General features: G+C 56.9%; 1 protein-coding gene across 1 annotated transcript in view; it reads right to left on the bottom strand.

Annotated features, from left to right (window-relative positions):
* Nucleotides 1-669: 669 nt before the first annotated feature.
* Nucleotides 670-20409, bottom strand: part of LOC140348333 (calcitonin gene-related peptide type 1 receptor-like) — a 29821-nt gene continuing 10081 nt past the window's right edge. Inside the window, exons 8-12 of the mRNA XM_072434331.1 lie at nt 18379-18439; nt 8152-8218; nt 7864-8082; nt 2810-2851; nt 670-907 (exon numbers count right to left, since the gene is read on the bottom strand). Of these exons, the coding sequence (XP_072290432.1) occupies nt 674-907; nt 2810-2851; nt 7864-8082; nt 8152-8218; nt 18379-18439 (623 nt within the window). The 3' untranslated portion in view covers nt 670-673. The remainder of the gene's footprint in view (nt 908-2809; nt 2852-7863; nt 8083-8151; nt 8219-18378; nt 18440-20409) is intronic.

The following is a 20409-nucleotide window of genomic DNA, read 5'->3' as shown; positions in this document are numbered from 1 at the left end:
CTCAGTGGAAGGCTCCTCTCCCTCAGTTGAAGGCTCCTCCCCCTCAGTTGAAGGCTCCTCCCCCTCAGTGGAAGGCTCCTCTCCCTCAGTGGAAGGCTCCTCCCTCTCAGTGGAAGGCCCCTCCCGCTCAGTGGAAGGCCCCTCCCGCTCAGTTGAAGGCCCCTCCCCGTCAGTGGAAGGCTCCTCCCCCTCAGTTGAAGGCTCCTCCCCCTCAGTTGAAGGCTCCTCCCCCTCAGTGGAAGGCTCCTCTCCCTCAGTGGAAGGCTCCTCCCCCTCAGTGGAAGGCTCCTCTCCCTCAGTGGAAGGCTCCTCCCCCTCAGTGGAAAGCCCCTCCCCCTCAGTGGAAGGCCCCTCCCCCTCAGTGGAAGGCCCCTCCCGCTCAGTGGAAGTCCCCTCCCCCTCAGTTGAAGGCTCCTCCCCGTCAGTGGAAAGCCCCTCCCCCTCAGTGGAAGGCTCCTCCCCCTCAGTGGAAAGCTCCTCCCCCTCAGTGGAAAGCCCCTCCCCCTCAGTGGAAGGCCCCTCCCCCTCAGTGGAAGGCCCCTCCCCCTCAGTGGAAGGCCCCTCCCGCTCAGTGGAAGGCCCCTCCCCCTCAGTGGAAAGCCCCTCCCTCTCAGTGGAAGGCCCCTCCCCCTCAGTGGAAAGCCCCTCCCTCTCAGTGGAAGGCCCCTCCCCCTCAGTGGAAGGCTCCGTCGGGCCTGAACAGCGAGCCGTCTTCGGGGCAGCTCTTCCCGTTCATGAGCTCGGAGGGCGGCGGCTCCAGGCTGTATCCGCTGTGGACGTCGGTGGTCTGGACCTCGGTGATGGACGAGGCGGTGTAAGAGGCCGAGCGCAGGGCGTCCGAATGGTTCCCCACGCTGGAGAACTGCAGCTGGTACTGGTTCCAGTGTCTGCGCAGCACAGCCTGGACCTGGTTTAACAGAGCGAACAAAAGGTCAGGTTCACAGGTCATAAAACCACGTTTCGACTGGTCCTGTTCCCTCAGACCGGGACGACGTCATCCAAACACAACTCCAATCTAAACCCTCCTGAGTGATGTGTTTTATGTCCTGAGGTCGATCTCACAAAAAGACGTTTAGTGATTATGTGTGTGAGGGGCGTGGCTAAAGCTAGTGTGTGTGAGGGGCGTGGCTAAAGCTAGTGTGTGTGAGGGGCGTGGCTAAAGCTATAGAGTGTGAGGGGCGTGGCTAAAGCGACCGTGCACAGGAACAGTTTTGCCTCATTTCTTTGACTTCTCTCAAAGCCTCTACGTCCCGTTTGAACCTCTCTTTATGTCATGCTAATGCTAATGCTAATATCAGACGCATTATGAGCTGGAAATATCAGATTGTGGCTCTTGACAAATCGAGTGCCGTGCGGACATAAACAGGAAACAGCTGTTGCTAACGTGCTTTGCTAGCTTTGTGTTGCTAATGTGCTATGCTAGCTTTGTGTTGCTAGGCTCCACATAGTCGTTAGCATCAGTGGAAACACAGCGCTTTAGCACGAGATCAAGTCAGAGTTTGGAGACAAATGATTCTTTTGTGTTTGTGTAATTTTTGCCTCTTGTTTGAGTCTGTGTTCTCTCTCGTCCAATCATATGGCTGTGCTGTGAAGCTCCTCCCCCTGATCTAAAGTCCACCTGGAGCCCAAGAGCCAGACCTCTTTGGGAGCCAGAACCTCCTCAGGTGAACTCTCAGGGTCAGAGGTCAGACTCCTCAGGTGAACTCTCAGAGGTCAGACTCAGGTGAACTCTCAGGGTCAGAGGTCAGACTCAGGTGAACTCTCAGGGTCAGAGGTCAGACTCAGGTGAACTCTCAGGGTCAGAGGTCAGACTCAGGTGAACTCTCAGAGGTCAGACTCAGGTGAACTCTCAGGGTCAGAGGTCAGACTCCTCAGGTGAACTCTCAGAGGTCAGACTCAGGTGAACTCTCAGGGTCAGAGGTCAGACTCAGGTGAACTCTCAGGGTCAGAGGTCAGACTCAGGTGAACTCTCAGGGTCAGAGGTCAGACTCAGGTGAACTTTCAGGGTCAGATGTCAGACTCAGGTGAACTCTCAGGGTCAGAGGTCAGACTCAGGTGAACTCTCAGAGGTCAGACTCAGGTGAACTCTCAGGGTCAGAGGTCAGACTCAGGTGAACTCTCAGAGGTCAGACTCAGGTGAACTCTCAGGGTCAGAGGTCAGACTCCTCAGGTGAACTCTCAGAGGTCAGACTCAGGTGAACTCTCAGGGTCAGAGGTCAGACTCAGGTGAACTCTCAGGGTCAGAGGTCAGACTCAGGTGAACTTTCAGGGTCAGATGTCAGACTCAGGTGAACTCTCAGGGTCAGAGGTCAGACTCAGGTGAACTCTCAGAGGTCAGACTCAGGTGAACTCTCAGGGTCAGAGGTCAGACTCAGGTGAACTCTCAGAGGTCAGACTCAGGTGAACTCTCAGGGTCAGAGGTCAGACTCCTCAGGTGAACTCTCAGAGGTCAGACTCAGGTGAACTCTCAGGGTCATAGGTCAGACTCAGGTGAACTCTCAGGGTCAGAGGTCAGACTCAGGTGAACTCTCAGGGTCAGAGGTCAGACTCAGGTGAACTCTCAGGGTCAGAGGTCAGACTCAGGTGAACTCTCAGAGGTCAGACTCAGGTGAACTCTCAGGGTCAGAGGTCAGACTCCTCAGGTGAACTCTCAGAGGTCAGACTCAGGTGAACTCTCAGGGTCATAGGTCAGACTCAGGTGAACTCTCAGGGTCAGAGGTCAGACTCAGGTGAACTCTCAGGGTCAGAGGTCAGACTCAGGTGAACTCTCAGGGTCAGAGGTCAGACTCAGGTGAACTCTCAGACTCACCTCTCCGTTGAAGAAGCAGAAGATCGTGGCCACGAGTAAACCCTGGACACAAAACACCACAAACTTCATGAGTAAAAAAGAAGATTCATTTCTCACAAACGTCTAAACTCTGGTCATTCATAAAGGGCCACTGCGGTACTCTAGTGCAGGGGGCGTGTCTTCTGCTCGTCTCCATGGAGATGTTACGCCGTGGTGTTCCTTCTGTGTCGTGGTTTATACTTGGATTACCTTTTTTCATAGGTTTGGCCGGGGTACTTATACTTATATTCATACTTACATACTTGTACTTATACTCCAGAACGACTTATATCTGATATTATTTGTTATTTTCACACTTGCATTTCATCCTCCAGTGCGACTTATATATGTTCGTTTCTTTTCTATTATGCATTTTTTGGCTGGTGCGACTTATAGTCCAGAAAATACGGTAAATAAAACGAGGAGTCGACATTGATTGGTTGAATTGGTAGAGTAGGAAAAAGAGGCGGGGTTAAATGACACATATTGTCAGATAAAACGGCTTCTTAGGGTTTAATATATTGAGTAATAATACAGATAAATATAGCCGCAAGCGGCAATGATCGGCCCTCGCCACGCCGCCGCCACACCGCCGCCACGCCGCAAGAGGAGGGGGCGCTAACGCGCCCCAATTGTCCTTTTATTACGCCTACTGCTGAATCTGTGACGCTGTCACATCTTCTCCCCTTTGTTTTACCATCAAAAAGCTATTTTATTTTGAATTCTTGGCAAAATGTGCGGCTTCACTGCTCAGAGACCGTGACTCTTTGAATAAAAATGTGGATAACTTTTGATGGTCCTGAAGATGAGTCTCACCAAATTTCAGGTTAATAGGGCTGACGCCCTGAGGGGGAGGAGTTTGTGAAAGTCTAAAGTGTAAACATGTTCTGGCGATTTCCCCATTGGAATAACATGAAAGGTTTCGGTCATCGTTACGGCAACGCCATAACAATTATGACATGGGTCTCATTGACTTTTTTGATGGGGATGCTAAAATTGAGTTGTGTGTCAAATTTCATATAATTTTGCAAAACTAAACATTTAACCTCCATATAAAATCTGTAGGGGGCGCTGTGGCGCCAAATGAATTTATTTCACTTCAAGTAGGTTTAGGGCAAAGAGTTTAACAACTGATTCTAATTTGACGCAATTCGGACTTTATCTGCGCAAACGGCAGAAATTTTAAATATGGGAGATTTCTGAAATTCTAGCTACAGTTTGAGGCTTCACAGAGACCGTGACAGGGTCAATGTAATTTGGATAACTTTTGATGTCCCACTCCTCAGTAGCATTTTCACCAAATTTCAGCTTTTTAGGGCCAACGCCCTGGGAGGAGTTCGTAAAAGTACGACGTTTGGAAAAACTCCGAAGTCATGTTTAGCCATTTTTGAAGCAATATGGCCGACATTTGGTTGGGCGGACGGCGTTGCCGTAATAATATTTTTTACTTCTCTTGTCACCATCTACCTCTGCGCCAAATTTCATGATTCTACGATCAGATTTTTTTTGGGTCATTTCCCATCTCTCAATGCATTTTTGGTACATTTGGGGGCGCTGACGCGCCAATTTTTTTTATTTTAGAAAAGGGAAATAGCCAGAATGTAGAGAGGCACGATTTTTAGAGGTGTGCAAATTTTTGTGACTTTTCGTCAATGTTCACTGGGTGAAAAATAGGGGGGTTGGTCCCGAGAAGAAGAAAGAATAATATTCCGATGCAAAAACAATGTTTCCCATTTTTCAAATATCATAAACTATACATTTTCGGAAAGCGCTCGCGCTTTCCTACCTCATGGTGTGGGTCCCTGGTCACTGACGGGTACTTTCGTTAATTTTGAGTGGGCTCCGCCCACTTTGTGTTTTTGGCCCTCTATACAGTAATAATGTTCAATTTTTGCATTACATGTTTATATGCACGGAACATGCAAGAGATGGGGAACGTATTCGTGAGCTACTTAGCGCAAATGAGTGCTTTATATGGGGATGACGACCGCTTCGCGGTCGTCATCTCAATGTAAAGTGCTCGTTTAGTCCGCACTTTTGCACGGGCTTCGCCCGTTTACAACGGTAATGTTCCATTTTCCTACTACTAATTAGTATGCACGGGGCGTGCATGAGTGAAGGAGTGCGTCAGTGAGTGTTTGGAAGTGGGCGAGCGCTTCGCGCTCGATTTCGTGCGCACTACGTGCGCACTTTCGCAGCCGTGCTTCGCACGGCCTTACGAGATTAATAGGCCTCTCGCCAGCTTGTGGCGCTCGGGCCTAATAAATAAAAGAAGGCTTAAATGTGCAGGATTCTGGTTCATGAGTTTAAACGTGACTCTGAACCTTATCTTCATTTTACAGCTTAAATGGCAAACAAAAAAAGCGTCTTTTTGCGTTGCCGACGGCGATGTGGGAGGACGTGGACTGGACCTGATACGGAGCACAAACATCCAGGCACTTTAGATAATACTTCCTTCCTCTTTCCGCCCTGAAGTAAACACGAGGCCCGATGGGAAAAGGACCAAAAACAACACAATTTAGAAGCGAACAACCGTTTCTCCAAGTCTTAAACGACCAGCGTCCTCCAGGGGGCGCTAGCACTGAGACCGCTTAAAGGAGACAAGCAATGAATCATTTACTCTGCAGAGGCAATTAGACCAGACCTGGTTTAGTCCTGGTTTAGTCCTGGTTTAGTCCTGGTTTAGACCTGGTTTAGACCTGGTTTAGTCCTGGTTTAGACCTGGTTTAGTCCTGGTTTAGACCTGGTTTAGTACTGGTTTAGTCCTGGTTTAGACCTGGTTTAGACCTGGTTTAGTCCTGGTTTAGTCCTGGTTTAGTCCTGGTTTAGTCCTGGTTTAGACCTGGTTTAGACCTGGTTTAGTCCTGGTTTAGTCCTGGTTTAGTCCTGGTTTAGACCTGGTTTAGACCTGGTTTAGTCCTGGTTTAGTCCTGGTTTAGACCTGGTTTAGTCCTGGTTTAGTCCTGGTTTAGACCTGGTTTAGTCCTGGTTTAGTCCTGGTTTAGTCCTGGTTTAGTCCTGGTTTAGACCTGGTTTAGTCCTGGTTTAGTCCTGGTTTAGACATGGTTTAGTCCTGGTTTAGTCCTGGTTTAGACCTGGTTTAGTCCTGGTTTAGTCCTGGTTTAGTCCTGGTTTAGACCTGGTTTAGACCTGGTTTAGTCCTGGTTTAGTCCTGGTTTAGTCCTGGTTTAGACCTGGTTTAGTCCTGGTTTAGTCCTGGTTTAGTCCTGGTTTAGACCTGGTTTAGACCTGGTTTAGACCTGGTTTAGTCCTGGTTTAGTCCTGGTTTAGTCCTGGTTTAGTCCTGGTTCAGACCTGGTTTAGTCCTGGTTTAGACCTGGTTTAGACCTGGTTTAGTCCTGGTTTAGTCCTGGTTTAGACCTGGTTTAGTCCTGGTTTAGTCCTGGTTTAGTCCTGGTTTAGACCTGGTTTAGTCCTGGTTTAGTCCTGGTTTAGACCTGGTTTAGTCCTGGTTTAGTCCTGGTTTAGTCCTGGTTTAGACCTGGTTTAGACCTGGTTTAGTCCTGGTTTAGACCTGGTTTAGTCCTGGTTTAGACCTGGTTTAGTCCTGGTTTAGTCCTGGTTTAGACCTGGTTTAGTCCTGGTTTAGTCCTGGTTTAGTCCTGGTTTAGTCCTGGTTTAGACCTGGTTTAGACCTGGTTTAGTCCTGGTTTAGTCCTGGTTTAGTCCTGGTTTAGACCTGGTTTAGACCTGGTTTAGTCCTGGTTTAGTCCTGGTTTAGACCTGGTTTAGTCCTGGTTTAGTCCTGGTTTAGACCTGGTTTAGTCCTGGTTTAGTCCTGGTTTAGTCCTGGTTTAGTCCTGGTTTAGACCTGGTTTAGTCCTGGTTTAGTCCTGGTTTAGACATGGTTTAGTCCTGGTTTAGTCCTGGTTTAGACCTGGTTTAGTCCTGGTTTAGTCCTGGTTTAGTCCTGGTTTAGACCTGGTTTAGACCTGGTTTAGTCCTGGTTTAGTCCTGGTTTAGTCCTGGTTTAGACCTGGTTTAGTCCTGGTTTAGTCCTGGTTTAGTCCTGGTTTAGACCTGGTTTAGACCTGGTTTAGACCTGGTTTAGTCCTGGTTTAGTCCTGGTTTAGTCCTGGTTTAGTCCTGGTTCAGACCTGGTTTAGTCCTGGTTTAGACCTGGTTTAGACCTGGTTTAGTCCTGGTTTAGTCCTGGTTTAGACCTGGTTTAGTCCTGGTTTAGTCCTGGTTTAGTCCTGGTTTAGTCCTGGTTTAGACCTGGTTTAGTCCTGGTTTAGTCCTGGTTTAGACCTGGTTTAGTCCTGGTTTAGTCCTGGTTTAGTCCTGGTTTAGACCTGGTTTAGTCCTGGTTTAGTCCTGGTTTAGACCTGGTTTAGTCCTGGTTTAGTCCTGGTTTAGACATGGTTTAGTCCTGGTTTAGTCCTGGTTTAGACCTGGTTTAGTCCTGGTTTAGTCCTGGTTTAGTCCTGGTTTAGACCTGGTTTAGACCTGGTTTAGACCTGGTTTAGTCCTGGTTTAGTCCTGGTTTAGTCCTGGTTTAGACCTGGTTTAGTCCTGGTTTAGTCCTGGTTTAGTCCTGGTTTAGACCTGGTTTAGACCTGGTTTAGACCTGGTTTAGTCCTGGTTTAGTCCTGGTTTAGTCCTGGTTTAGTCCTGGTTCAGACCTGGTTTAGTCCTGGTTTAGACCTGGTTTAGACCTGGTTTAGTCCTGGTTTAGTCCTGGTTTAGACCTGGTTTAGTCCTGGTTTAGTCCTGGTTTAGTCCTGGTTTAGTCCTGGTTTAGACCTGGTTTAGTCCTGGTTTAGTCCTGGTTTAGACCTGGTTTAGTCCTGGTTTAGTCCTGGTTTAGTCCTGGTTTAGTCCTGGTTTAGTCCTGGTTTAGTCCTGGTTTAGACATGGTTTAGTCCTGGTTTAGTCCCGGTTTGGACCAGGTTTGGACCCAGTCCTGGTCTCAGTCCTGACCTGGTGTAGTCTCGTTTAAGTCCTGGTCCCGGTCCCGGTCCTGACCTGGTCCTGGTCCTAGTCTCAGTCCAGGTCCTGGTCCCGGTCCTGACCTGGTAGTGCATGAGGATGTGCATGATGTAGTCGTAGACCTCGGAGGACACGCGTCCCTCGGGCTTGTAGGGCAGCAGGACGTACTGGATCCCGAGCAGAGGCACCAGGATGAGCGTGGCCCTGACCGCCTTCATGTACAGGCTGGACTCCGCCTGGTGGGTCACTTTGAGCTTCGTGATGAGCACGCGCACGATGTTCAGCAGGAAGAACAGGTTCACCTGCAGAAGAAGCAGGAAGTGAGACGCTTCCACCGAGACTCTGGACCTTCACGTGCTGCAGTGTTTTACCAGCAGGGCGGCGCAGATGGGCCCGTGGATGATGTAGAGCAGCGACGTCTTAGAGCTGATCCAACAACTGAGGACAAAGAAGAAGGACTGAGCACGGTCCAGACCAGGGTCCAGAGTCCAGACCAGGGTCCAGACCAGGGTCCAGACCAGGGTCCAGACCAGGGTCCAGAGTCCAGACCAGGGTCCAGAGTCCAGACCAGGGTCCAGACCAGGGTCCAGAGTCCAGACCAGGGTCCAGAGTCCAGACCAGGGTCCAGAGTCCAGACCAGGGTCCAGACCAGGGTCCAGACCAGGGTCCAGAGTCCAGACCAGGGTCCAGACCAGGGTCCAGAGTCCAGACCAGGGTCCAGACCAGGGTCCAGACCAGGGTCCAGAGTCCAGACCAGGGTCCAGACCAGACCAGGGTCCAGACCAGGGTCCAGAGTCCAGACCAGGGTCCAGACCAGGGTCCAGAGTCCAGACCAGGGTCCAAAGTTCAGACCAGGGTCCAGACCAGGGTCCAGAGTCCAAACCAGGGTCCAGACAAGGGTCCAGACCAGGGTCCAGACCAGGGTCCAGCCCAGGGTCCAGGGTCCAGACCAGAGTCCAGACCAGGGTCCAGAGTCCAGACCAGGGTCCAGACCAGGGTCCAGAGTCCAGACCAGGGTCCAGACAAGGGTCCAGACCAGAGTCCAGACCAGGGTCCAGAGTCCAGACCAGGGTCCAGACAAGGGTCCAGACCAGGGTCCAGACCAGGGTCCAGAGTCCAGACCAGGGTCCAGACCAGGGTCCAGAGTCCAGACCAGGGTCCAAAGTTCAGACCAGGGTCCAGACCAGGGTCCAGAGTCCAAACCAGGGTCCAGACAAGGGTCCAGACCAGGGTCCAGACCAGGGTCCAGCCCAGGGTCCAGGGTCCAGACCAGAGTCCAGACCAGGGTCCAGAGTCCAGACCAGGGTCCAGACCAGGGTCCAGAGTCCAGACCAGGGTCCAGACAAGGGTCCAGACCAGAGTCCAAACCAGGGTCAAGAGTCCAGACCAGGGTCCAGACCAGAGTCCAGAGTCCAGACCAGGGTCCAGACCAGGGTCCAGAGTCCAGACCAGGGTCCAGAGTCCAGACCAGGGTCCAGACAAGGGTCCAGACCAGGGTCCAGACCAGAGTCCAGAGTCCAGAGTCCAGACCAGGGTCCAGACCAGGGTCCAGAGTCCAGACCAGGGTCCAGACCAGGGTCCAGAGTCCAGACCAGGGTCCAGAGTCCAGACCAGGGTCCAGACCAGGGTCCAGAGTCCAGACCAGGGTCCAGAGTCCAGACCAGGGTCCAGACAAGGGTCCAGACCAGAGTCCAGACCAGGGTCCAGAGTCCATACCAGGGTCCAGAGTCCAGACCAGGGTCCAGACCAGGGTCCAGAGTCCAGACCAGGGTCCAAAGTTCAGACCAGGGTCCAGACCAGGGTCCAGACCAGGGTCCAGAGTCCAGACCAGGGTCCAGACCAGGGTCCAGAGTCCAGACCAGGGTCCAGAGTCCAGACCAGGGTCCAGACCAGGGTCCAGAGTCCAGACCAGGGTCCAAAGTTCAGACCAGGGTCCAGACCAGGGTCCAGAGTCCAAACCAGGGTCCAGACAAGGGTCCAGACCAGGGTCCAGACCAGGGTCCAGCCCAGGGTCCAGGGTCCAGACCAGAGTCCAGACCAGGGTCCAGAGTCCAGACCAGGGTCCAGACCAGGGTCCAGAGTCCAGACCAGGGTCCAGACAAGGGTCCAGACCAGAGTCCAGACCAGGGTCAAGAGTCCAGACCAGGGTCCAGAGTCCAGACCAGGGTCCAGACAAGGGTCCAGACCAGGGTCCAGACCAGAGTCCAGAGTCCAGACCAGGGTCCAGACCAGGGTCCAGAGTCCAGACCAGGGTCCAGACCAGAGTCCAGAGTCCAGACCAGGGTCCAGACCAGGGTCCAGAGTCCAGACCAGGGTCCAGACCAGGGTCCAGAGTCCAGACCAGGGTCCAAAGTTCAGACCAGGGTCCAGACCAGGGTCCAGAGTCCAAACCAGGGTCCAGACAAGGGTCCAGACCAGGGTCCAGACCAGGGTCCAGCCCAGGGTCCAGGGTCCAGACCAGAGTCCAGACCAGGGTCCAGAGTCCAGACCAGGGTCCAGACCAGGGTCCAGAGTCCAGACCAGGGTCCAGACAAGGGTCCAGACCAGAGTCCAGACCAGGGTCAAGAGTCCAGACCAGGGTCCAGACCAGAGTCCAGAGTCCAGACCAGGGTCCAGACCAGGGTCCAGAGTCCAGACCAGGGTCCAGACCAGGGTCCAGAGTCCAGACCAGGGTCCAGAGTCCAGACCAGGGTCCAGACAAGGGTCCAGACCAGGGTCCAGACCAGAGTCCAGAGTCCAGACCAGGGTCCAGACCAGGGTCCAGAGTCCAGACCAGGGTCCAGACCAGGGTCCAGAGTCCAGACCAGGGTCCAGACCAGGGTCCAGACCAGGGTCCAGAGTCCAGACCAGGGTCCAGACCAGGGTCCAGAGTCCAGACCAGGGTCCAGACCAGAGTCCAGAGTCCAGACCAGGGTCCAGACCAGGGTCCAGAGTCCAGACCAGGGTCCAGACCAGGGTCCAGAGTCCAGACCAGGGTCCAGACCAGGGTCCAGACCAGGGTCCAGAGTCCAGACCAGGGTCCAGACCAGGGTCCAGACCAGGGTCCAGAGTCCAGACCAGGGTCCAGACCAGGGTCCAGAGTCCAGACCAGGGTCCAGACCAGGGTCCAGAGTCCAGACCAGGGTCCAGACCAGAGTCCAGAGTCCAGACCAGGGTCCAGACCAGGGTCCAGAGTCCAGACCAGGGTCCAGAGTCCAGACCAGGGTCCAAAGTTCAGACCAGGGTCCAGACCAGGGTCCAGAGTCCAGACCAGGGTCCAGACAAGGGTCCAGACCAGGGTCCAGACCAGGGTCCAGACCAGAGTCCAGACCAGGGTCCAGAGTCCAGACCAGAGTCCAGACCAGGGTCCAGAGTCTAGACCAGGGTCCAGACCAGAGTCCAGAGTCCAGACCAGGGTCCAGACCAGGGTCCAGAGTCCAGACCAGGGTCCAGAGTCCAGACCAGGGTCCAGACCAGGGTCCAGAGTCCAGACCAGGGTCCAAAGTTCAGACCAGGGTCCAGACCAGGGTCCAGAGTCCAGACCAGGGTCCAGACAAGGGTCCAGACCAGGGTCCAGACCAGGGTCCAGACCAGGGTCCAGGGTCCAGACCAGAGTCCAGACCAGGGTCCAGAGTCCAGACCAGGGTCCAGACCAGGGTCCAGAGTCCAGACCAGGGTCCAGACAAGGGTCCAGACCAGAGTCCAGACCAGGGTCAAGAGTCCAGACCAGGGTCCAGACCAGAGTCCAGAGTCCAGACCAGGGTCCAGACCAGGGTCCAGAGTCCAGACCAGGGTCCAGACCAGGGTCCAGAGTCCAGACCAGGGTCCAGACAAGGGTCCAGACCAGGGTCCAGACCAGGGTTCAGAGTCCAGACCAGGGTCCAGACCAGGGTCCAGAGTCCAGACCAGGGTCCAGAGTCCAGACCAGGGTCCAGACAAGGGTCCAGACCAGAGTCCAGACCAGGGTCCAGAGTCCAGACCAGGGTCCAGACCAGAGTCCAGACCAGGGTCCAGACCAGGGTCCAGAGTCCAGACCAGGGTCCAGACCAGGGTCCAGAGTCCAGACCAGGGTCCAGACAAGGGTCCAGACCAGGGTCCAGACCAGGGTCCAGACCAGGGTCCAGGGTCCAGACCAGAGTCCAGACCAGGGTCCAGAGTCCAGACCAGGGTCCAGACCAGGGTCCAGAGTCCAGACCAGGGTCCAGACAAGGGTCCAGACCAGAGTCCAGACCAGGGTCCAGAGTCCAGACCAGGGTCCAGACAAGGGTCCAGACCAGGGTCCAGACCAGGGTTCAGAGTCCAGACCAGGGTCCAGACCAGGGTCCAGAGTCCAGACCAGGGTCCAGACCAGGGTCCAGAGTCCAGACCAGGGTCCAGACAAGGGTCCAGACCAGGGTCCAGACCAGGGTTCAGAGTCCAGACCAGGGTCCAGACCAGGGTCCAGAGTCCAGACCAGGGTCCAGAGTCCAGACCAGGGTCCAGACAAGGGTCCAGACCAGAGTCCAGACCAGGGTCCAGAGTCCAGACCAGGGTCCAGACCAGAGTCCAGACCAGGGTCCAGACCAGGGTCCAGAGTCCAGACCAGGGTCCAGACCAGGGTCCAGAGTCCAGACCAGGGTCCAGACAAGGGTCCAGACCAGGGTCCAGACCAGGGTCCAGACCAGGGTCCAGGGTCCAGACCAGAGTCCAGACCAGGGTCCAGAGTCCAGACCAGGGTCCAGACCAGGGTCCAGAGTCCAGACCAGGGTCCAGACAAGGGTCCAGACCAGAGTCCAGACCAGGGTCAAGAGTCCAGACCAGGGTCCAGACCAGAGTCCAGAGTCCAGACCAGGGTCCAGACCAGGGTCCAGAGTCCAGACCAGGGTCCAGACCAGGGTCCAGAGTCCAGACCAGGGTCCAGACAAGGGTCCAGACCAGGGTCCAGACCAGGGTTCAGAGTCCAGACCAGGGTCCAGACCAGGGTCCAGAGTCCAGACCAGGGTCCAGAGTCCAGACCAGGGTCCAGACAAGGGTCCAGACCAGAGTCCAGACCAGGGTCCAGAGTCCAGACCAGGGTCCAGACCAGAGTCCAGACCAGGGTCCAGACCAGGGTCCAGAGTCCAGACCAGGGTCCAGACCAGGGTCCAGAGTCCAGACCAGGGTCCAGACAAGGGTCCAGACCAGGGTCCAGAGTCCAGACCAGGGTCCAGACCAGGGTCCAGAGTCCAGACCAGGGTCCAGACCAGAGTCCAGAGTCCAGACCAGGGTCCAGACCAGGGTCCAGAGTCCAGACCAGGGTCCTGACCAGGGTCCAGAGTCCAGACCAGGGTCCAGACCAGGGTCCAGACCAGGGTCCAGACCAGGGTCCAGAGTCCAGACCAGGGTCCAGACCAGGGTCCAGAGTCCAGACCAGGGTCCAGACCAGAGTCCAGAGTCCAGACCAGGGTCCAGACCAGGGTCCAGAGTCCAGACCAGGGTCCAGACCAGGGTCCAGAGTCCAGACCAGGGTCCAGACCAGGGTCCAGACCAGGGTCCAGAGTCCAGACCAGGGTCCAGACCAGGGTCCAGACCAGGGTCCAGAGTCCAGACCAGGGTCCAGACCAGAGTCCAGAGTCCAGACCAGGGTCCAGACCAGGGTCCAGAGTCCAGACCAGGGTCCAGACCAGGGTCCAGAGTCCAGACCAGGGTCCAGAGTCCAGACCAGGGTCCAGACCAGGGTCCAGAGTCCAGACCAGGGTCCAAAGTTCAGACCAGGGTCCAGACCAGGGTCCAGAGTCCAGACCAGGGTCCAGACAAGGGTCCAGACCAGGGTCCAGACCAGGGTCCAGACCAGAGTCCAGACCAGGGTCCAGAGTCCAGACCAGAGTCCAGACCAGGGTCCAGAGTCCAGACCAGGGTCCAGACCAGAGTCCAGAGTCCAGACCAGGGTCCAGACCAGGGTCCAGAGTCCAGACCAGGGTCCAGAGTCCAGACCAGGGTCCAGACCAGGGTCCAGAGTCCAGACCAGGGTCCAAAGTTCAGACCAGGGTCCAGACCAGGGTCCAGAGTCCAGACCAGGGTCCAGACAAGGGTCCAGACCAGGGTCCAGACCAGGGTCCAGACCAGGGTCCAGGGTCCAGACCAGAGTCCAGACCAGGGTCCAGAGTCCAGACCAGGGTCCAGACCAGGGTCCAGAGTCCAGACCAGGGTCCAGACAAGGGTCCAGACCAGAGTCCAGACCAGGGTCAAGAGTCCAGACCAGGGTCCAGACCAGAGTCCAGAGTCCAGACCAGGGTCCAGACCAGGGTCCAGAGTCCAGACCAGGGTCCAGACCAGGGTCCAGAGTCCAGACCAGGGTCCAGAGTCCAGACCAGGGTCCAGACAAGGGTCCAGACCAGGGTCCAGACCAGGGTCCAGAGTCCAGACCAGGGTCCAGACCAGGGTCCAGAGTCCAGACCAGGGTCCAGAGTCCAGACCAGGGTCCAGACAAGGGTCCAGACCAGAGTCCAGACCAGGGTCCAGAGTCCAGACCAGGGTCCAGACCAGAGTCCAGAGTCCAGACCAGGGTCCAGACCAGGGTCCAGAGTCCAGACCAGGGTCCAGACCAGGGTCCAGAGTCCAGACCAGGGTCCAGAGTCCAGACCAGGGTCCAGACAAGGGTCCAGACCAGGGTCCAGAGTCCAGACCAGGGTCCAGACCAGCGTCCAGACCAGGGTCCAGACCAGGGTCCAGAGTCCAGACCAGGGTCCAGAGTCCAGACCAGGGTCCAGACCAGGGTCCAGAGTCCAGACAAGGGTCCAGACCAGGGTCCAGACCAGGGTCCAGACCAGGGTCCAGAGTCCAGACCAGGGTCCAGACCAGGGTCCAGACCAGGGTCCAGACCAGGGTCCATACCAGGGTCCAGACCAGGGTCCAGAGTCCAGACCAGGGTCCAGACCAGGGTCCAGACCAGGGTCCAGACCAGGGTCCAGAGTCCAGACCAGGGTCCAGAGTCCAGACCAGGGTCCAGACCAGGGTCCAGAGTCCAGACCAGGGTCCAGACCAGGGTCCAGAGTCCAGACCAGGGTCCAGACCAGAGTCCAGAGTCCAGACCAGGGTCCAGACCAGGGTCCAGAGTCCAGACCAGGGTCCAGAGTCCAGACCAGGGTCCAAAGTTCAGACCAGGGTCCAGACCAGGGTCCAGAGTCCAGACCAGGGTCCAGACAAGGGTCCAGACCAGGGTCCAGACCAGGGTCCAGACCAGAGTCCAGACCAGGGTCCAGAGTCCAGACCAGAGTCCAGACCAGGGTCCAGAGTCCAGACCAGGGTCCAGACCAGAGTCCAGAGTCCAGACCAGGGTCCAGACCAGGGTCCAGAGTCCAGACCAGGGTCCAGAGTCCAGACCAGGGTCCAGACCAGGGTCCAGAGTCCAGACCAGGGTCCAAAGTTCAGACCAGGGTCCAGACCAGGGTCCAGAGTCCAGACCAGGGTCCAGACAAGGGTCCAGACCAGGGTCCAGACCAGGGTCCAGACCAGGGTCCAGGGTCCAGACCAGAGTCCAGACCAGGGTCCAGAGTCCAGACCAGGGTCCAGACCAGGGTCCAGAGTCCAGACCAGGGTCCAGACAAGGGTCCAGACCAGAGTCCAGACCAGGGTCAAGAGTCCAGACCAGGGTCCAGACCAGAGTCCAGAGTCCAGACCAGGGTCCAGACCAGGGTCCAGAGTCCAGACCAGGGTCCAGACCAGGGTCCAGAGTCCAGACCAGGGTCCAGACAAGGGTCCAGACCAGGGTCCAGACCAGGGTTCAGAGTCCAGACCAGGGTCCAGACCAGGGTCCAGAGTCCAGACCAGGGTCCAGAGTCCAGACCAGGGTCCAGACAAGGGTCCAGACCAGAGTCCAGACCAGGGTCCAGAGTCCAGACCAGGGTCCAGACCAGAGTCCAGAGTCCAGACCAGGGTCCAGACCAGGGTCCAGAGTCCAGACCAGGGTCCAGACCAGGGTCCAGAGTCCAGACCAGGGTCCAGACAAGGGTCCAGACCAGGGTCCAGAGTCCAGACCAGGGTCCAGACCAGGGTCCAGACCAGGGTCCAGAGTCCAGACCAGGGTCCAGACCAGAGTCCAGAGTCCAGACCAGGGTCCAGACCAGGGTCCAGAGTCCAGACCAGGGTCCTGACCAGGGTCCAGAGTCCAGACCAGGGTCCAGACCAGGGTCCAGACCAGGGTCCAGAGTCCAGACCAGGGTCCAGACCAGGGTCCAGAGTCCAGACCAGGGTCCAGACCAGGGTCCAGAGTTCAGACCAGGGTCCAGACCAGAGTCCAGAGTCCAGACCAGGGTCCAGACCAGGGTCCAGAGTCCAGACCAGGGTCCAGACCAGGGTCCAGAGTCCAGACCAGGGTCCAGACCAGGGTCCAGACCAGGGTCCAGAGTCCAGACCAGGGTCCAGACCAGGGTCCAGACCCCAGACCAGGGTCCAGACCAGAGTCCAGAGTCCAGACCAGGGTCCAGACCAGGGTCCAGAGTCCAGACCAGGGTCCAGACCAGGGTCCAGAGTCCAGACCAGGGTCCAGAGTCCAGACCAGGGTCCAGACCAGGGTCCAGAGTCCAGACCAGGGTCCAAAGTTCAGACCAGGGTCCAGACCAGGGTCCAGAGTCCAGACCAGGGTCCAGACAAGGGTCCAGACCAGGGTCCAGACCAGGGTCCAGACCAGAGTCCAGACCAGGGTCCAGAGTCCAGACCAGAGTCCAGACCAGGGTCCAGAGTCCAGACCAGGGTCCAGACCAGAGTCCAGAGTCCAGACCAGGGTCCAGACCAGGGTCCAGAGTCCAGACCAGGGTCCAGAGTCCAGACCAGGGTCCAGACCAGGGTCCAGAGTCCAGACCAGGGTCCAAAGTTCAGACCAGGGTCCAGACCAGGGTCCAGAGTCCAGACAAGGGTCCAGACCAGGGTCCAGACCAGGGTCCAGACCAGGGTCCAGGGTCCAGACCAGAGTCCAGACCAGGGTCCAGAGTCCAGACCAGGGTCCAGACCAGGGTCCAGAGTCCAGACCAGGGTCCAGACAAGGGTCCAGACCAGAGTCCAGACCAGGGTCAAGAGTCCAGACCAGGGTCCAGACCAGAGTCCAGAGTCCAGACCAGGGTCCAGACCAGGGTCCAGAGTCCAGACCAGGGTCCAGACCAGGGTCCAGAGTCCAGACCAGGGTCCAGAGTCCAGACCAGGGTCCAGACAAGGGTCCAGACCAGGTTCCAGACCAGGGTCCAGAGTCCAGACCAGGGTCCAGACCAGGGTCCAGAGTCCAGACCAGGGTCCAGAGTCCAGACCAGGGTCCAGACAAGGGTCCAGACCAGAGTCCAGACCAGGGTCCAGAGTCCAGACCAGGGTCCAGACCAGAGTCCAGAGTCCAGACCAGGGTCCAGACCAGGGTCCAGAGTCCAGACCAGGGTCCAGACCAGGGTCCAGAGTCCAGACCAGGGTCCAGAGTCCAGACCAGGGTCCAGACAAGGGTCCAGACCAGGGTCCAGAGTCCAGACCAGGGTCCAGACCAGGGTCCAGACCAGGGTCCAGAGTCCAGACCAGGGTCCAGAGTCCAGACCAGGGTCCAGACCAGAGTCCAGAGTCCAGACCAGGGTCCAGACCAGGGTCCAGAGTCCAGACCAGGGTCCAGACCAGGGTCCAGAGTCCAGACCAGGGTCCAGAGTCCAGACCAGGGTCCAGACAAGGGTCCAGACCAGGGTCCAGAGTCCAGACCAGGGTCCAGACCAGGGTCCAGACCAGGGTCCAGACCAGGGTCCAGAGTCCAGACCAGGGTCCAGAGTCCAGACCAGGGTCCAGACCAGGGTCCAGAGTCCAGACAAGGGTCCAGACCAGGGTCCAGACCAGGGTCCAGACCAGGGTCCAGAGTCCAGACCAGGGTCCAGACCAGGGTCCAGACCAGGGTCCAGACCAGGGTCCATACCAGGGTCCAGACCAGGGTCCAGAGTCCAGACCAGGGTCCAGACCAGGGTCCAGACCAGGGTCCAGACCAGGGTCCAGAGTCCAGACCAGGGTCCAGAGTCCAGACCAGGGTCCAGACCAGGGTCCAGACCAGGGTCCAGAGTCCAGACCAGGGTCAGAAGTCCAGACCAGGGTCCAAAGTTCAGACCAGGGTCCAGACCAGGGTCCAGAGTCCAGACCAGGGTCCAGACCAGGGTCCAGACCAGGGTCCAGAGTCCAGACCAGGGTCCAGACCAGGGTCCAGACCAGGGTCCAGACCAGGGTCCAGAGTCCAGACCAGGGTCCAGACCAGGGTCCAGACCAGGGTCCAGACCAGGGTCCAGAGTCCAGACCAGGGTCCAGACCAGGGTCCAGACCAGGGTCCAGACCAGGGTCCATACCAGGGTCCAGACCAGGGTCCAGACCAGGGTCCATACCAGGGTCCAGACCAGGGTCCAGACCAGGGTCCAGACCAGGGTCCAGACCAGGGTCCAGAGTCCAGACCAGGGTCCAGAGTCCAGACCAGGGTCCAGAGTCCAGACCAGGGTCCAGACCAGGGTCCAGACCAGGGTCCAGACCAGGGTCCAGACCAGGGTCCGGAGTCCAGACCAGGGTCCTGACCAGGGTCCAGAGTCCAGACCAGGGTCCAGACCAGAGTCCTGACCAGAGTTCAGACAGTGGAGGTCAAAGGTCATAGTTCAGGGTCTCACTTGTCGTTGTAGTAGTAACTTCTGGCGATGGCGTGGATCGAAGCCGGAATGAGCGGAAAACCTAAAAACAAAAAAGGACTTTTAGCACTTCCTTTGGTGACTCCGCCCACTCAGAGAGCTGGCAGAGTGGTGTGTAAAACGTCTCACCCCGTCCCAGCAGGTAGTACCACGCCAGGTGTAAAGCGTCTCACCCCATCCCAGCAGGCAGTACCAGGAAAGGTGTAAAGAGTCTCACCCCGTCCCAGCAGGTAGTACCAGGACAGGTGTAAAGCGTCTCACACCATTCCAGCAGGTAGCACCACGCCAGGTGTAAAGCGTCTCACCCCGTCCCAGGAGGTAGTACCAGGACAGGTGTAAAGAGTCTCACCCCGTCCCAGCAGGTAGTACCAGAACAGGTGTAAAGCGTCTCACCCCGTCCCAGCAGGTAGTACCAGGACAGGTGTAAAACGTCTCACCCCGTCCCAGCAGATAGTACCAGAACAGGTGTAAAGCGTCTCACCCCGTCCCAGCAGGTAGTACCAGAACAGGTGTAAAGCGTCTCACCCCGTCCCAGCAGGTAGTACCACGCCAGGTGTAAAGCGTCTCACCCCGTCCCAGCAGGTAGTACCAGAACAGGTGTAAAGCGTCTCACCCCGTCCCAGCAGGTAGTACCAGGACAGGTGTAAAGCGTCTCACCCCGTCCCAACAGGTAGTACCAGGACAGGTGTAAAGAGTCTCACCCCGTCCCAGCAGGTAGTACCAGGACAGGTGTAAAACGTCTCACCCCGTCCCAGCAGATAGTACCAGAACAGGTGTAAAGCGTCTCACCCCGTCCCAGCAGGTAGTACCAGGACAGGTGTAAAACGTCTCACCGCGTCCCAGCAGATAGTACTAGAACAGGTGTAAAGCGTCTCACCCCGTCCCAGCAGGTAGTACCACGCCAGGTGTAAAGCGTCTCACCCCGTCCCAGCAGGTAGTACCAGAACAGGTGTAAAACGTCCCACCCCGTCCCAGCAGGTAGTACCAGAACAGGTGTAAAGCGTCTCACCCCGTCCCAGCAGGTAGTACCAGTACAGGTGTAAAACGTCTCACCCCGTCCCAGCAGGTAGTACCAGAACAGGTGTAAAGCGTCTTACCCCGTCCCAGCAGGTAGTACCAGAACAGGTGTAAAGCGTCTCACCCCGTCCCAGCAGGTAGTACCAGAACAGGTGTAAAGCGTCTCACCCCGTCCCAGCAGGTAGTACCAGAACAGGTGTAAAGCGTCTCACCCCGTCCCAGCAGGTAGTACCAGAACAGGTGTAAAGCGTCTCACCCCGTCCCAGCAGGTAGTACCAGAACAGGTGTAAAGCGTCTCACCCCGTCCCAGCAGGTAGTACCAGAACAGGTGTAAAGCGTCTCACCCCGTCCCAGCAGGCAGTACCAGGACAGGTGTAAAGCGTCTCACCCCGTCCCAGCAGGTAGAACCAGGACAGGTGTAAAGCGTCTCACCCCGTCCCAGCAGGTAGTACCAGGACAGGTGTAAAGCGTCTCACCCCATCCCCGCAGGTAGTACCAGGACAGGTGTAAAGCGTCTCACCCCGTCCCAGCAGGTAGTACCAGAACAGGTGTAAAGCGTCTCACCCCGTCCCAGCAGGTAGTACCAGAACAGGTGTAAAGCGTCTCACCCCGTCCCAGCAGGTAGTACCAGAACAGGTGTAAAGCGTCTCACCCCGTCCCAGCAGGTAGTACCAGGCCAGGTGTAAAGCGTCTCACCCCATCCCAGCAGGTAGTACCAGGACAGGTGTAAAGCGTCTCACCCCGTCCCAGCAGGTAGTACCAGAACAGGTGTAAAGCGTCTCACCCCGTCCCAGCAGGTAGTACCAGGACAGGTGTAAAGCGTCTCACCCCATCCCAGCAGGTAGTACCAGGACAGGTGTAAAGCGTCTCACCCCATCCCAGCAGGTAGTACCAGGACAGGTGTAAAGCGTCTCACCCCATCCCAGCAGGTAGTACCAGGACAGGTGTAAAGCGTCTCACCCCGTCCCAGCAGGTAGTACCAGGACAGGTGTAAAG

Source organism: Eucyclogobius newberryi, unplaced genomic scaffold (genome assembly GCF_026437365.1).
Source record: "Eucyclogobius newberryi isolate DKJ021-1_F unplaced genomic scaffold, fEucNew1.0.hap1 SCAF_67, whole genome shotgun sequence".
Taxonomy (NCBI): domain Eukaryota; kingdom Metazoa; phylum Chordata; class Actinopteri; order Gobiiformes; family Gobiidae; genus Eucyclogobius; species Eucyclogobius newberryi.
The sequence above is the reverse complement of the archived record's forward strand: the minus strand, read 5'-3'. Positions and strand labels throughout refer to the sequence as shown.